Source organism: Bacillus rossius, chromosome 10, assembly GCF_032445375.1.
Source record: "Bacillus rossius redtenbacheri isolate Brsri chromosome 10, Brsri_v3, whole genome shotgun sequence".
In the NCBI taxonomy this organism is placed as follows: Eukaryota; Metazoa; Arthropoda; class Insecta; order Phasmatodea; family Bacillidae; genus Bacillus; species Bacillus rossius.
In genome coordinates, this window is record NC_086337.1 from 21081983 (window position 1) to 21098600 (window position 16618).

Consider the following 16618-nt stretch of genomic DNA (forward strand, 5'->3'; position numbering starts at 1 on the left):
CATGCAGTTTAAATGAATTTAAATTATGCTTTATCACTCTCACACTGGTGATATTAATTTGTCCAGTCAATATTTACACACACTTTCTATTAATTTACAAGTAGGGATTAGGCCAGAGCTGTAACTATTTATTTGCGCACTCAAGACAATATACGTCCCTAGTGGCGAAACGCCTACAATTTACGAAGTGTGTCTTCACACCTGTGATAAACAAAACACATACAACAGCCTTTGTTATTTGCAGTTTATCTAGTATTTAGTATTTATCTAGGTTCTTAGTCTCGTCTGGTGTTGGTTGTCCTCGCTGACACTATGCCTATGTAACCTTTGGTGACGACGTTTAACTCTACGGGCGCACCTTGTGCATCGACTCGCTCGCTTGTCACTCGCTGAGCGAGTGACCCCATAAACGAAAGTCTGCCCTCAGCCCTCCCGACCTCCAGGGGGTCTTTGCCTTCACCTGAAGACTCTAAATTTGAAGAGCAGCTTTCCACAATTTACTCGCCGAGCGAGTCCCTACTCGCTCACGGCGAGTACTGTTAGCGAGTCTATGCGTCTGAGGCTAAGTCTGTCTCTTCCTCACCGTCGCCAGCGGCTAAGTCCCAAACCACAAAAATACGTTGAAGTCCGACTTACAGTGGTAGATATTTTCCAAGTCCCACCTCGACCTCGGGCGTCACGACAGTCTCGGGAGGCGTGGTTGAAGCAGCCGGGAATACGTCCGCGAGACGTCCCTGGTGTAGAGTTCTTGGATCTCGGCTCTCCCTCGTAGTTGGTCTTGTTTCGTGGCGGTCCAGAATCTTCTAAGTCCCGACTCGCCTTCGGGCGCCGTGGTGTTGTCGAGTGGCATAGCGTATGGTGGCAGCGTGATGTCTTTATATCTTCTGAGCGGTGGTATAAGCTTTCGCCTCTGGCCGCCCGCCAGGCACCTTCTGCTTGATTCTTATCAGGCGACCCCTATTTATACTGGGGGAAATTACATCATTCGTATCCAATCGTGGACCTCGGCGGATGACCGCATCAGCGCCCAATAGCCGTTCGCTTAGCTGTTACTAAGCACGTGGCGACCAGCGATTCTCTTGTAGAAATAGGAGTTATACAACCCTCTTGACTTGAACGTTTCGCAGATGTCCTGCCGTTTAGGGGCAAAATCGTTAGGTAGGGGTACCTACCATAACTTTTTCACATACATAATGACCAATTTGTGCGGTATCAGCAGATAAGTGTGGGTTCGGCGAATTAGTGCATTGTCGGTTGATTAATGGGGCATCACCCGATTAATCAGATGAAAATCCTTAACCAAAGTATTGATAAATTGAGTTTGAACCTCCAATTAAAAAATATTGTGCTATGGTATAAGAATTGACCAGCTTTGATTCCAACAGCATTAAACTCTCTGATACAATTAAAATAGATGGAGTTGGTTGATTCTAAGTTGGAATGGACGCAACACTATTTATAAGTAATGTTGTAGTTTACAGCATTCATAGTTAGACCTATTATGTACCTGTACTATAAATTGTTAGACAAATATACTGTTGATGCAATACATATATCTTAATTTTATGTAACAGATAGTGATTGAAAAATTACTAACAAAGTCAGCTGCAGTCCGATCTTCTGTTCTTTTGTGTTGTAGTTAGCTTTTGCTTTGTTAGTGTTACATTCTTTATTCAATGTCTCCATGTAATACATTCGCCAATACATCACTTCTCGCCATCTTTGTGCCTCTTCCTTCTCTGCCTGCATACCACTTCAAACCAGGGTTGAAAAAAAAAGTTTTTTTTTTAAACCAAACAACCGGTTTTTTTTTGTGTTTGAACAGGTTTTTTTTTTTTTTGTTTAAACCAGCCCTTTTTATTACGTTAGTTTATTTTGGTTCTCAGCATGTTTCAACGAAAGCCAAACAACATTCCGCTTTCTGCCACTCATCTTGAATCATAAAAGTTATAACATCAAAGATCTGAAGTCCAGCAAATCTGCACATATGACTTGGACTTAACCACAGAAAGGGAATTTTTCCCACAAGAGGATGATTCACCATAGAATGGGTGTTTCCCACAGAATAGGGATTTACAGTACAGTCGGGGATTTCCCGCAGAATGTGAATTTTTTTTAATAATAAATTTAATTATTTCTTGTTTTTTTTACACTCTGTCTACAATTGATTAATTAATTTAATTTTACAGGAGTATTTAGCTGGGTATAATTCACAACTTATTAAGATAATTTCAATGATAAGACGTTGATTAGTGTATAATTTTTTGTTCCTGTAAATTACAAGAAACATTAACTAGCTAACTTTTGTTTATATTAGAGTGAAATCAGACCTTTCATTAAAAAAAATAAGATATTCTATTTAAAAATACATTATTTAAAAAAAAAACCTTGGTTTAAACCATTGTGGTTTAAACCAGCCAACCCTGTCTCAAACACTCAGCAGCTAATAATGCTCCTAGCTGCATGGTTATGGGGACATTATTGACGAGTTAATTCGGTACCCAGTGTTCTAACTTTTCTTGTAATATCTTTCCATTACGTGTTTTGTATTTTTATTGTTAACATATTAACTAAAACATTTAATTATAAAATAAGAAATTGTTAAATGTGTGAATTTTTTTCCCCCCTCATTTTGTATTGATTCCAGTTTTTTGAAATTCTGAATGCTCTAACACATACACATATTTTAAATATGTTTTTATTTTTGTCAAATATTAGTATTTGTACAATCAATCCATATGTGCTATTTGTTACCAGGAAGAGAGGTTAGACTTGCCATGGATCAAGTTTGCCTTGGACTTGGCGTATTTAGACTGCTTCTCTGATGCACTGCTGGAACGAATTTTCAATGAGGACTTCTTGGACAAAATTCTAGCAAGAGGTATCCTGCAATTATTATATTTGTAGTTGTAAAGCTAATATATACTGTCCTTGTTACTTTGTTTTATGCTGAGCAATGATTGTTTGGAAAGTAATCAACTGTTCAGGTTGTTAGATCTTCCTTTATATCTGTCTTAAAAATTTGATGAGATGGTATTATTCAGCTGTAAACAGTTTAATTGCTATAACATGTTTGACTAGTGGCACTGTAGGATGTTTTTTTTTTTTTTTTTTTTTTTTTTTTTTTTTTTTTTTCCAGTGTTCTTCAAATATATTACTTTTAAATTCTTATTTGTCAGTTGCAAATTTGTTTGTTAACTGGTGCCAACTCTTAACCTGCCTATTTTATTCCGACAGACTATCCACATTGTGTGTAAAAATGTTCATTACATTACTTTTTCTACTTTCACTTATACTTTATATTTATCAAGCATTAATGTATTTAAAAAAAATTGTTTTATATAAATGTTATTAAAAAACTTGTTTTAAAAAAAATTGTAAAATTTCTACATTAACTACAAAGATTTTTTTTTAATGCAACAATATGCAGATTTTATGTGGGGAAGTCTAGAAATCTGTATAATGTGCAGACTCATGTAGCCGAGCATGTATACTGGGTGTTGTGTATAGAGATGGGATTTCATGGAATTGTGTAGGAACGTTGTCATTGTTCGGGGTTTGTTTTAATATAAATGTCGTGAGGGTCTGCCTTAACTGGGCACACACACACTGTATACAGAGCTTCAGAAGAAACCATGTGATTAGAAAACCACTCTAGATACCCCAGTAGTGTCTGTTTACGAAAAGCATTTCAGAAATTGCAGAGCTTGGATGAGGAGTTGTTTCCGAATTTTGTTTTTATTTAAACTGTATTTTTAAGAGAGTAAAGATGTGTTTTTTTAGAATAATGCTTAGGCTAGAAAAGCTTTGTACAGATTCTTGAAAGCAGTCTAGGGACTTGAAGTACACATTTAGCTTAATTTCCATGCCATATGTTATGGTTGTTCTTGTTATGGTTACTGTTATGGTTATGTTATTGTTGTGTTATTGTTAGGGTTATGTTACTGTTAATGTTATGGTTACTGCTCAGATCTCATAGTTGCCCAATGCACAGCGATAAGACTGCACGCCAGTCCTCAGCCTTGCGCTTAGAGGCGATGCAGCACACACTTATCATCCTGTCTCATTAGCACAGACCCTTAAGACAACAGGACCTCCAAGATTATAGCGGGCTCCGAAGCTCTTGATACGGAATTGATGCTCATTAATTTGACAATGGAAGGGAATGACTCATCTTCAGGATGAGACTCTTGTGTATTAGTAGTATACATTTAGAGTGTTCACCCTTGGCCAGCCAGTTCTGAGAAAAAAAGCCTTTGAAAATTTAAGCACATTATTTTATATACTAGTTAAGTTTCATCTGGCCAATGGCCTGGGTGGTAAAGTACTTGCTCACCGCCCAGACGTTCGGGGTTTCAATCCTCGCTGATAGCTAACTTTTTTTTTTGATAAGTCTAGTGGTTAGAAATATTCTTATTTTAATATAAAAATTTTTATTTATTAGATATCACTTGATTTTTCTTCCAGAATGAAAATAAATTTCCTACTTGTAGAATTCAAGTTATTCCTCCAAAAATATACTCCTCTTGTTCAACCTTGCAACGTTTATTTTTATAGACGGATCTAATAAAGGGTTTACAGAATTCTGCTTATTTATTCAAACAAAATTGAGGAATAAATTTCCCATGAAAGCACAGGTTTGAATCCCGATCCAGCCATTCTGATGTTCAGTTTTTGTAAATCAGTGATGATGGTCACACGGCAGCTGGCAACATTGTTTTTGTACAACCTGCCTAAACAATCATTCAACAAAAAAAATTTATTAGGCATATTGTTTATATTAACCATTTTTTTTTTTGCAAAAATGTTAAGAAGAAGCTGTCAGCAGACAGTATTCAGAAACATCAGTATTTTCCCAATAATGTTAAACTATATTATTTCTGTATATATTTTTTAAAAATATTTTTTGTACATACTTTTTTTTAAGGCAAATTATTCGTTTAAATCACATGTCACACATTGTATTGGTCATTGTACTACAGAACTTACTAAGACCAAAAAGGTTTGTAAAAATTGTGATATATTACTTATTTGATATGTGTCTGGCCCTGGGATTAGTTTGAGGAAAGATATCTGGCCCTTCAAACTACTGCAGGCGAGTGCACCGGTGGTTTGTGTGGTTGCGACGTGAAGGAACTGCCGGCGTGTGTCTGCAGAGTACAACCTGCTGGACCTCCTGCAGCTGCTCACGCTGCACCAGGCCGTGTTCACGCTGCACCCCTCGTACCAGGGGACCCAGCCCCCTCGCGGCGTGCTGGAGGAGGCCGCCCGCAGGAACGGGGGCCATATGAAGGACTTCCCCTTGCGAGGGGCCCTGGAGTCCGGGCTGGGCGGAGCCTCCTACGTGCGGACCGGGGTCCACACCAAGCTCGGTCATTTCGTAGGTCAGTGGGCGGGGCGACACTCTCGCAGCTCTGCTCTGCTCTGCCAGGGAATATCATTCCCACAGACGAAGGCAAACAGCAGGCAAACCTACGCTCCTGTTGTTAATCCAGATTTTTTTTACAATATGTTACAAAACAGTATCAGTAATTTGTGGCATTGCAGACACTTTTCCTCCCCAACGTATTTCCTATGGTATGATAGTTTTCAGTAAGGCAGTTTATCGCCTAATTAATTGTATAGTTCAAGGTCATGGTGACGTATTTTGATATTGGTATTTGTATTGATATAAATATCCTTGTGAGTAATTTTGATTTTATTTACTTTTAAATTTGGTTTATATGCCTTTTATTGAATTTGTAATTATTTGGAAGCTATCATTAATTATTTTTCTGGAACGGACATTTTGTCAGCTCCGAGACTGTAATACCACACACACAATAAATAAAATAAAATAAAATAAACTGTGACCATGAAAAATACAAATTATGTGACAATGTAAGGGGGTGGAGAAACACACAGTAACATGAAAGATTAAGTTGAAAATAATTGCAAGATTTTAATATCTGACAGTTTAAAATATTACTCAACTTGACCAAAGAACACTTTCATGGAAATAAAGAAGTCAAACAGATTTTAAAAAAAATGCAAATCATCTAAGTTCTCAAAATACATTGGTCACAGTCTATACCAAAAGTTTATATTTTTCACTTGACAAATTAAGAGTGCGCGATACATGTGGTTCCGAGCAGCAAAATCGATGTTTGCGGTGGAGCAGATTCTGTAAATGCCATGACATAAATTGGATTTTGGTAAAATATTATTTACAGAGTAAGGATGGATCTTAAAATGTTATTACTCGAAATTTCGGTATGCATCTTATTTTATTAACTAATTATTCCTAAAAACGGTGAAGTTTAGTAGACGAATGCTAGTATAATTTGATTGGAAATGGGAAACAAAATAATAATATTATACAACACATATGTGTGCATGAGTTAGAAACAGCAGGATGCATTTAGAAGCAATACCAGCTGAAAAATCTGTTCCGCCGTAACCATTGTAATCGGTAGAGGAAGAACGAATTTTACACATCGTAGTTCACGCGTCCACACACAGATGTCGGGCACACCACACGCAGAGGTTCATTGCAGTAACACATAACAGATGTCGCACATGTCGGAGGTCGTCACTACTTGTTTTGTTGTATCGCGCTACCACGAAGCCACATTTTTAAATTGAAATAGGTGGGAAACGCTGCAATTGGTGGCAATAAGACGCGTTTTAAAAAGAATAGTGACAAAGGAAACCTGCTTCTTTCTGCAAGGCGGAAAAATAAAAGTTAGGTAACTTATTTTTAAATTGATGATATTAGTTTGTTTTTGATTGCAAAATCTTTAAAACGAGTGTATAACACTTTCCATGTATCTGAATATTTCAAATAACAGCAGCGCAGAGACTGTAGCATCCGAGACCGGCCGCAGCGTGGGAAGATAGCGGGAAGAGGGCGGGCGGCGCGGCGCCGGGCTGGCGGGGCGGGCCAGTGCGCATTCCACGTTCACACTAGAGGTGTAAAAGTAACGAAAAAAAGCGTACCCGTATGTATTCGTTACTATAACAATCAGTACTCGTTACTATCGTATCGTTACTCGTTACTTCTGATACCGCATAACATGCAACGAATCAAGTCGTATTGCGTACGTGTACAGTATGACGTCGCGTAAATAATAATAAATAGAATATATACAATTAACAATATTTGATAATTAACAGTTTTTGTTAACCAAGAAACAATTAAATCTCATTAGAGCGGCTTTATTATATTATCGCTTTTAAGATAATAAAAAAACGTGAAAATTCGCGATAATAAAAAACAAAAACATACATATTTCTAATTTGTAAAAAATACTTTCTTACGTTGTTTCTGTTCCAATCTCAAACTTTGTCTACACACACAATACCTTTAATAAACAGTAAAAAACTTGGACGACGAATTTCCAAATTATACTTTACTTAATAAACAAACATCGTTCTTTGTAACGTAAATTCATCGAATATGCGCGCGCATGCGTGAAACATACGAAAAATGCGAGTAACGAAATGCAGCTGTGTGTAACGTTTCGTTACTCGTATATAGACGGCGCACCCATTACTCAGTAACGAATACATACGGTTTGCTACAGCTCTAGTTCACACGCTACGGCCGGAGGTTTTTCCCCCCCTCATTGTAGTAATAGTTGTTAATATTTAATTATATGTTGTTTATAACGACAAAATACACACAAGTAATACCAAATATATTTAGTTCGAAAAGTTAAAGAAATAAAATGGTGTGAAAGGGGGGGGGGGGGGGGCAAATGGGCCAGCCCCGATTTTACAAAGGCAGCGATTTTACGAATGCCATCCTTGGAACCGTGAGCCAAGGGCGCCCATACCCATGGGCAGGGTAGGGCTGTGGCCGCCTCCCCCAGCTTTCAGGAAGAGGAAAAAATGTATGGGTTTTTGAGGATTTTTGGCAAATTGTAATTTTTGACACTTTTTGTCAATTTTTGAAGGTCTGCCCCCTCCCCTTACAAACTATTTTATAGTCTGGCCCCCCCTTACAAACTGCCATATGGGCGCCCTTGCCGTGAGCATACATAAAATCCTAGTTCTAGTATTATTAAAATGTGGAAACTAACAAGTTCTAGTGTTGTCACAAAAAACGAATTTGAACCCAAATTTGTTGACACGAACTTGAACCGAACTATTTTAAAGTCCGGTTCGAGTTCGAAATTTCGAACGTTCGTACAGCCTTATGCAATACTACTCTTCAAATGTCACACGTGAATGGAAATGAATGGAAACTTATCAAATAAGCGTAGCATAGCAATAATATATCGCGTCTATTAAAAACATTAGTTTAAAGAATTTAAAACATTTATCCAGGACTCTTTTTGGTCATTACATATTTGGGATTGCTACATCTGGACACACATTAATGTTAATTGTTGCTGGCATCACATAACACAGTATAAACAAATACTAAACGTCCAAAATATAGGTATACGCCACAACTGCATTGCCAGTTCACTATCTATAGAGCATCCCACTCTTAGATTGCAGTGTGGAAGTAAATGGGCGCATTCTCTCTCTCTCTAACAAACGCCGATTGCCGTTAGCACTGTCCTTGTTTCTTCGTGCGTTGTTGCCAAATATCAAACGAAATTAAAATTTTAATTTTTGGACCAAGCTTTTTTTCATATTGTAGAGCATTGAAATACGCATCAGGAAATGCGTATTTTGAATACTTATCAATATTTTTAGTGTCCGAAAAAATTAAAAAAACATAACTTATTCGCTGCGAACTGTTTTGAAGTATTCCAATATGTTTCACATCAAAAAAAAACCTACATGTGTATTTCATTCAGATTTTTTTATTAATAAATTAATGCCTTAGGACGCCACCGAAAAAATGTTAAGACAAAAACTGTACAGGTTTCACTTAAATACGTTTTTTTTAATATATTGAAATGCATTTTCTCACAAACTGACACATCAAAAAGTTGACCCGCGGAAATTTTTTTTTCTATTAAAGATAGATGGGGGACGAAAGCGTGAAAAATGTTCACAATGAATTGAATTAGTTTTTAAAAGTAGCTCCATCTCAATTGCTTCTACAGTTTCCGTGGAAATAGCTGTTAAAGATGTGTCTTATCAGTACAAGAGTGTGCGCTGCCGTCGTAAGAGGAAACGGGGTCGTGTGTTTAGATAAGTGGGGTTCTGTCCTACAAGCAATTTCAAATACATGGCTTCCTTAGTCAACAAAAATATTTTAATCGATTCTTGAACATAATATGTAAAATGTATGAAATAAATACGAAGGAATTTAATAGCGATCATGGTACAAAATTTTGAATTATTTTTCTATCCTTCTCAACACCAAGCATCTTAACAAACATTGTTTTAGACAAAGTTTTGGAAAATAATTATGATATTTACAAACAATTTAAACAGATTTTATAAGGTGTCTACAAGGCAGTTACGTTTTTTTTGCCCGGCGAAAATTTTTTTCGAACCCATGCAGTTATGGCTGGTCGTATCAAAAATTTATTTAGAAAACATTTTTCGGCATTAGGTACTCCGAGTTATCATATGTTAAAACGGATTCGATATTATTCATATTATGGGAGTTGTTGCGATTTTTCTGTTTTTCGAAAAATCTTCCCCATTTCGAACCAATTGTTCGGATTTTTCCCATAACTTACTCAACCGAGAATTTCCATTACCGTATTTTATTTATCATTTTGGACATGACTTGTCCAAAAATACGGCAATTAACGAGCCCATGAAAATGTGATATATATATATGGGATTTTTAGAACATAAAAGAAAACTATAAGAAATTTTTGTCTACAATAGGTAGTTTTTATTTGAAATTTACATAAAGGTGGCATTATTACAAATTTATATGTGTAATAGTATAAAATATTATAAATTACGATATTATTTCTTAAAATGCTTCTTGTTCGATCTGAATTACAAAGACACGCATCTCCTGAAATTCGTAATGTGTTAGAGATTTGGCAACAGCGCGCACCATAAGCCATGTACTCCAATCTGAGTGGGACGGGCTATAGCACTAGCTGCCGGCCGAGGTCGACGTGCGACCTGAAAGATAAGGTGTAGCGCTGTAAGCAAATACCGCGTCTACCATAAAAGGCAAGTGAATGGGTGTTATGGGTTTGACAGAGGGGAACATGGAGAACGTGTGTCAAGTTGGCGACCACCTTTATATATGCTATAACTTTTTACGTAATGCAGCACAAATTCTGATTTCTACGGCATAAATTAGCACAAATTGAGCACTAATTCGTGACAAATTTTGACCTTGAAATTCCAATGTGTGGTCGCCAACTTGACATACATGAACATGGATGCACGGGGGAGGAGTACAGTTTAATAGAATATTATAATTACATCGTAAAATGTTATTGGTCCCGAAATGTTTGTATCAGTACGCAGTGTAACATAGTTACACTTATTTGTAAGTGAGGAGTATTTCAAACTTTTGGGCACGGTAAACGAATCTTACGAGATGCTATAGCTTCAATTATTTAATGTGTACTACTTTTGGTGGTGAAGCCTTTTGCACCCTTGTTCTGTTTTGTGCGAGTACATTACAATAATCGTAATTTTCACCGCGACTGATACTGGAGAACATTGTAAAAAATCTCTCGTGTCTAAAAATTTCATAAATACGCATGAACAGATGAATAGAAAACAAATTGCAATGACTACTAAAGTACTATTCCAGCTTCTTTAACAATTAATCGTTAATTTGTGGTATCATATGTGGTTTTCTACTAAGATTATGCTTCATTTCAAAATAAATTTTGACATACTTTATATAGTAAATTTAAAATACTTATTGGTGGAAAATAACTTGAAAGTTTATGTATTTCATTGCTCAAAGACTTGTTGGAACCTACAGATTCGAAGCAATTCGATACCCCGAAGATCTTAATGAAATTTAAGAACAACCGTTACTAATACTTATCTTTATAACACTATCTAACAATGTTTCAGAACATCAAATACAGTTCCGTAGGCGCCAATACTTTAGCTACTAGCGACTTTAACAATCGCGCACCGTTCGTTCACTATTTGTATTCAAAATGAAGCTAATGGTCTATTATTATTCAAAGCATCTGTATACTTTCATTTAATTTATTTAAAAACCGACATTATAGGTTTGAATTTATCTACAACATTAATTTATTCGAAGTCAAATTCTCTAGTTACACAAGAAAGTAATCTTAGTAACATTTAGCATGTTTGAATGCAAGTGGAACCAGGTGGAGTAACTTCCCAGTTATAGTAGAATAATGTAATAAATCGACTACTTCGTTATGTAATTATGTACCTAGATGCGTACGATTTATGAAAACATTTTTTTGATTAGTTGAGCTTTTACAAGTGCCAGTTGTGTGCATATTAACTCAAACAACAGATCTTTTCTTTTATGTTGTTTGAAATATTCATTGTAGCAATCATAATTGTATTAGTGTAGCCTACATATTGTTAGTACAGTAGAATCTCGTTATAGCGAGCACGGTAATAGCGAGAACACGGCTATAACGAGGTATTTTTGAGGAATTTACGCCGTGATCGCTTGTAGCGCGCCTTTATTTGTCTGCTTTATCTCCACCCCTCTCGCTCGCCACTAGACATCTTGCCGTTGACGCCTGTCACATTCTTCAGCCGTGCAGTCGCCACCTAAGTGCGTGGCTTTAAAAATAGAATCCCATCCTTTCTTTCTTTTATCAAACTTCCGTTAGTTATCTGTGCCGTGTGTAGACAAAGTTTGAGATTGGAACAGAAACAACGTAAGCGTAAGAAAGTAATTTTACAAATTAGAAATATGTATGTTTTTGTTTTTATAATCGCGTATTTTCACATTTTTTTTTATGGTTATCTTAAAAGAGATAATATTAAAAAGCCGCTCTAATGAGATTTGTTTCTTGGTCAACAAAAACTATTAATTATCAAATATTAATTGTTTATATTCTATTTATTATTACTTACGCGACGTCATACTGTACGCGTACGCAATACGACTGGATTCGTTGCTGCAACATAACATGCGGTATCAGAAGTAACGAGTAACGAGTACTAATTGTTATAGTAACGAATACATACGGTTACGCATTTTTTCGTTACTTTTACACCTCTAGTCGGCACTACCGTATTTATTTACCGAATCGCTAGGGCAGTTTTCTTGTAACTTTTGTTTCGGTCAGTTGTTGGGGTATCTGTCCGAGAAAGGGGTGGTGATGGTTTGAGTTTAATCCCAAATTTATTTTCTAAAAAAGTTGACAGGTTTCTTTAAATGAAAAGTATAGTTTTCCAGCGACTATTACGTTTGAGGCGTACGTGCGTTGCCGCAGCAGCACACTTCTGTCTCGGGAGCACAAAAGTGGTGCATTTTTCGTGCGATTTCGTCTAAACTCGGCAACTGTCGGGATCAGCTTTCTCCCTCTCCCTCTACCTCTCTCTCGCTCTCTTTCTAACCGCTTCGCGTAGCGCACGTGGCGCAAGACTTTCAAACCCTTGCTTTCGAACGACGAACGAATAGAGTTAACAATTAAACTTCAACTTTACCCTATAAAAATATAGCTTAGACAAACAGACGTGATAATATTTGCAGAAGAGGCTTTTGAAAATATGTAGATGGCAGTTACAAATTAATTTTAGAACTAGGTTTTTTGAACACAACAATATCTTCAATAATGCGCATTTATAGAGATAGTGATTATCCTGGGAAAAAATTACTGTTGGCCTTGCGTATATTTAATTTATGTCGACATAATTTCTTTACTTTTGAAAAGAAAATCGTTTCGCACTTTGATGGGCCAACGAGAATTAAGTTGTTATGATACATTATGTTCAGTATTCGACTACAGATAGTTATGAGTGATAAAAATATTTATTTCAGCCATTAGATTGATAAGTTGCATTTTTGAAAACTATTTAGGTTTGATAAACTATCGGGATAAATCACCATCGCTATAAATCAAATTCAATTCAGTTTTAAATCTTTATCATCATACTTACCAATAATTATTCTCATGAATTGTGTGCACACATTGGAAAAACCTCTTCTTGATGTAACTTTTGCCAGTTACACAAACAAATAATCCTTGTTCATTATTTCTTGAATAATTTTTCTAGATATAAATATTATTTAAATAAACAAATATAAAATTCTTTTTCATTGCATATTACTTGTCTATTTCTTCTAGATGTAACTATTATCAACTATACAAACTAAAAAAAAAACTTGTACATTATTAGGTGCTTGTCTACTTAAGTAGCAAATTTAAAGCAATATTTCGTTGTTCACTAGAACTTGGCTTTGTTATTGTTGATGATGTTTTCTTGCGAGATTTTTTGATAGTAAATAGCTTCCTTTGAGGTTCAAATTTTGCGGTTTTTGATGCTGGAGTTGACTGGTGTCGTAATGTTGACTTCATTTTACGAGCCTGAATTGTTGGTAGTATCGGATTAAGCTGATTGTCTATTATTTCAAAATCCTCGTCAGATTCTGCTTTTTCTAGAATGTGCATAAATTTTTTTAACATGTGAGCTCTTCTCTCCTCTTTATTTAGATGCTTCTCGGTTGATTTTTTCAATTCTTTGATGATAACATCCTGATTATCCATTCGTCGAGGTTCTACAATTACAAGGTCATTGAGATGGTTATCAGTTGCATCATTAAGCGTTTCTTCTACTGCTGTCATCATATTGGATTTTACTTTAATAGCCAGGTGGATGTGCTTGCACATACATATTGAATTTTATACTTGAATCAGGACAAGAACAACAAAATGATTGAATGCATGTGTTACATTCAATGCATTTTAGTTCACAATGACAGTTTAGTTCCACCTGCATCACATCATAGATTTCGCTGCTGTTTTGGGATGGTACCTTCCATACTCCCTGTTCGCATACAACATTATCCGAGGGAAGTGTTAGTGAAGTGCAGTGTCTTTGCCGAATTACTGAGAGCTTTGACGTAACTTTTCCTTTGTATATAGTAATTAATCTTTCAAAGAGTTTGTCTCTTACGAAGCGCATTATGGTGTGGATTGCAATGTCAAGCCTCTTCGGTTTCTTCCCCTTCAAATACATGTGCTTGATGATCCCATGCATTCTTTCTATGTGCATGTTCGTGTTTAAACCGGCGTGAAGGCGATAGCAGTAGGCCCAGCTTTCAACACGTGACTTATACTCATGTTCAAAGTACAGTCCAAAATTTTCCATATCTGGGTCTTCCTTTAGCTGTTTTATTGCTTCTTCCAGCATTTTTAAAAATGCTCTTTCATCTCTCTCTTCCATTAGCGTTCTCAGAATTTTGTAGGCTTCTGTCTGCTTTTCATGTCCTTTAATCTTTGACAGATTTTTCCTCCACGCTCTGTCCACATGCCATGTACAAAATAAGTGAAAATTTTATCCACGCATTGTAAAATGTAGGCGCCATATCTGACATGAACACTTTGCAATGAATTGATTTTCCTAAAGACTCTCGAATTGTAGTAACAAATATTTCTATCACATGAACATCTACCCTACTCGAAAACATCAAAGCACAGGGAAAGCCCTCACAAAGATTGTCCAACACAAGCAAAGTAGTAAGTTCAAATCCATAAGGATTTAGGTCATGTGTCCCATCCATACATATGCAGTTGGTGCCAAAGTTTTTCAGGATGTCTTTCTGTGCATCATTCATAATAATGAGTATAAAATCTTCAGATTGAAATTGAGGATGTGTTTTCAGTGTTACAGACTGAGGTTTGTAGAACTGTATAACACCACCTGTTTCTTGAATTTCACTGATCCAGGATTCCACACTTTGTAACCCTTCTTCCTCCTTAATTGGAAGAGGGGTTGCGTCCCCGACTCACTCTGGGCGCGAAGGGAAAAAATAAATATTAAAACCAGGCATAAAAAGCTAAACAATATAAATTCCCCACACCACTGCCCAGGGGTCAGGCCAAAAAAATTCAAAGGATATAATAGTAGAGTAACCATTAAACAAACAAGAGGCAAGACTTTGGACGTATGTTATTAAAAAATAGAAATTTGCAAAAATAATTTTTACTATACATAACCATACAAGCTTAGTTACAAAAGCTGACGTTAATAATGGCAGCATCTTATCCCCATTTGCGATACTAACAATAACCTTTAAAAAATCGTAAAAATATAAATACTGATAACAACAAGTATAAAAATATATAAGGGCGTGAGGCGTGGCCACTATAAAATATCAAAATATACTGACTGCCCTAATACCAAAAATCAAACAAGACAATCAATATAATATATAAATATATAAAAAAATATTACAATAATAAAACTGAAGTACAAAAAATTTATTTAAATAAAGTTCTTAAACTCTCAATCAACGGTTTAGTCTTTCTTCAGATGTTCGTTGCTAAAGACTTGCCAAAAAAACAAAGTTAATATCCTAGGCGTGCGCTGGCTTCCTGACCTTCCTCACCAACTCCAGAGTCTAATGCCACGCCGGGCCATAGGTACGAATTCACAAAGGCGTGAACGATGATCAAAAAAAAATTATCTTATTTTTAAGGGAAATGTAGCAAAAACTCTTCACGTAACATAACCATGTTACCACAGAAGTATTTATCATCAGCTTCAAACAAAGTCTTACTTCTTTATTAACTTGCCAATGATTTTATAAAAACGTAGAATGGCCGCACCAACCAACATCAGGCTGCGCATGTAGTCCAATACCGATCGCATACTTTTAATAATACTGCACAAGCTGATATATTAGCTAAAGCCAACTTTAAGTATGCAAATTCCGAAGACAAAGTCTCAAAAACAAATTGCAAAATGTTCGTTTCTTCCAAACTTATACTTTTATGGCAACTACAGGCAAACGGGCGACCATTTTTTAAAAAAAAAATCCCACTCTGGAACAACGTGTGAAAACAAATGGGCCTCTTCACCAAACTGGCTAATAAAAGTTCCGTCCAAATAAAATTTAGTATGGGAAAATACACAGTTCACTAGGTTTGCCAAAAACCACTGCAGCACCACGAGGGTAAAAATCAAAATTGCGGCCTCTCTTTACCTTGATAAGTTCAGTATCACAGGGCAATCCATTGCCCTGTCACCCAGCGTGGAGCCTCCATCCCAATACTCTTCGTCGCCCGTTGCCGTCCGGCACACCAGTCCGCGCCGTCACATGGCTCTGTCCTCGACGGTCGCTCGGCACCAACTCTCAGCTGATTTTTTCTTCCCGGCAAGCCGAATGTCTGACGTCATCAGCCAACCGCCGGGCGCTCGCCAAGTGGTATTTACGTGAAACACAATCGATGTTCTTAAACTCATAATCGATAGCTACCAAACGGCGTATAACTAATTAACAGAAATAAATATAATTAAAAAAATGTACAGATAAATTAACATTAATTAAAAAAGGCGTAAAAATACGTGAAATAAAAAACCATATAAAACTAGAGACCAGCAACAAAAATAAATTACAAGTAAAAATGTGGCCCTGCCGGCCACAACCTCCGCCTTGAACAAAAAAAAAATTTAAACAGCAAAGAAAATTTTAAAAATAACCACAACTACAAATTATAAAAAAAAAAACATACCAGAGTAAGTTCCAAATAAAATAAAAATAAAAATATTTAGCCATATTCACCCTAAAAGGGTC

The 16618-nt window shown here is 36.2% G+C and overlaps 1 protein-coding gene across 4 annotated transcripts in view; it reads left to right on the plus strand.

The window, feature by feature from the left end:
• LOC134535819 (uncharacterized) overlaps positions 1-16618 on the plus strand; it is a 44195-nt gene that overhangs the window by 12459 nt on the left and 15118 nt on the right. For all 4 annotated transcript variants that reach the window (XM_063375112.1, XM_063375113.1, XM_063375114.1 and 1 more), the window contains exons 6-7: positions 2758-2881; positions 5157-5384. In XM_063375112.1, the coding sequence (XP_063231182.1) occupies positions 2758-2881; positions 5157-5384 (352 nt within the window). The remainder of the gene's footprint in view (positions 1-2757; positions 2882-5156; positions 5385-16618) is intronic.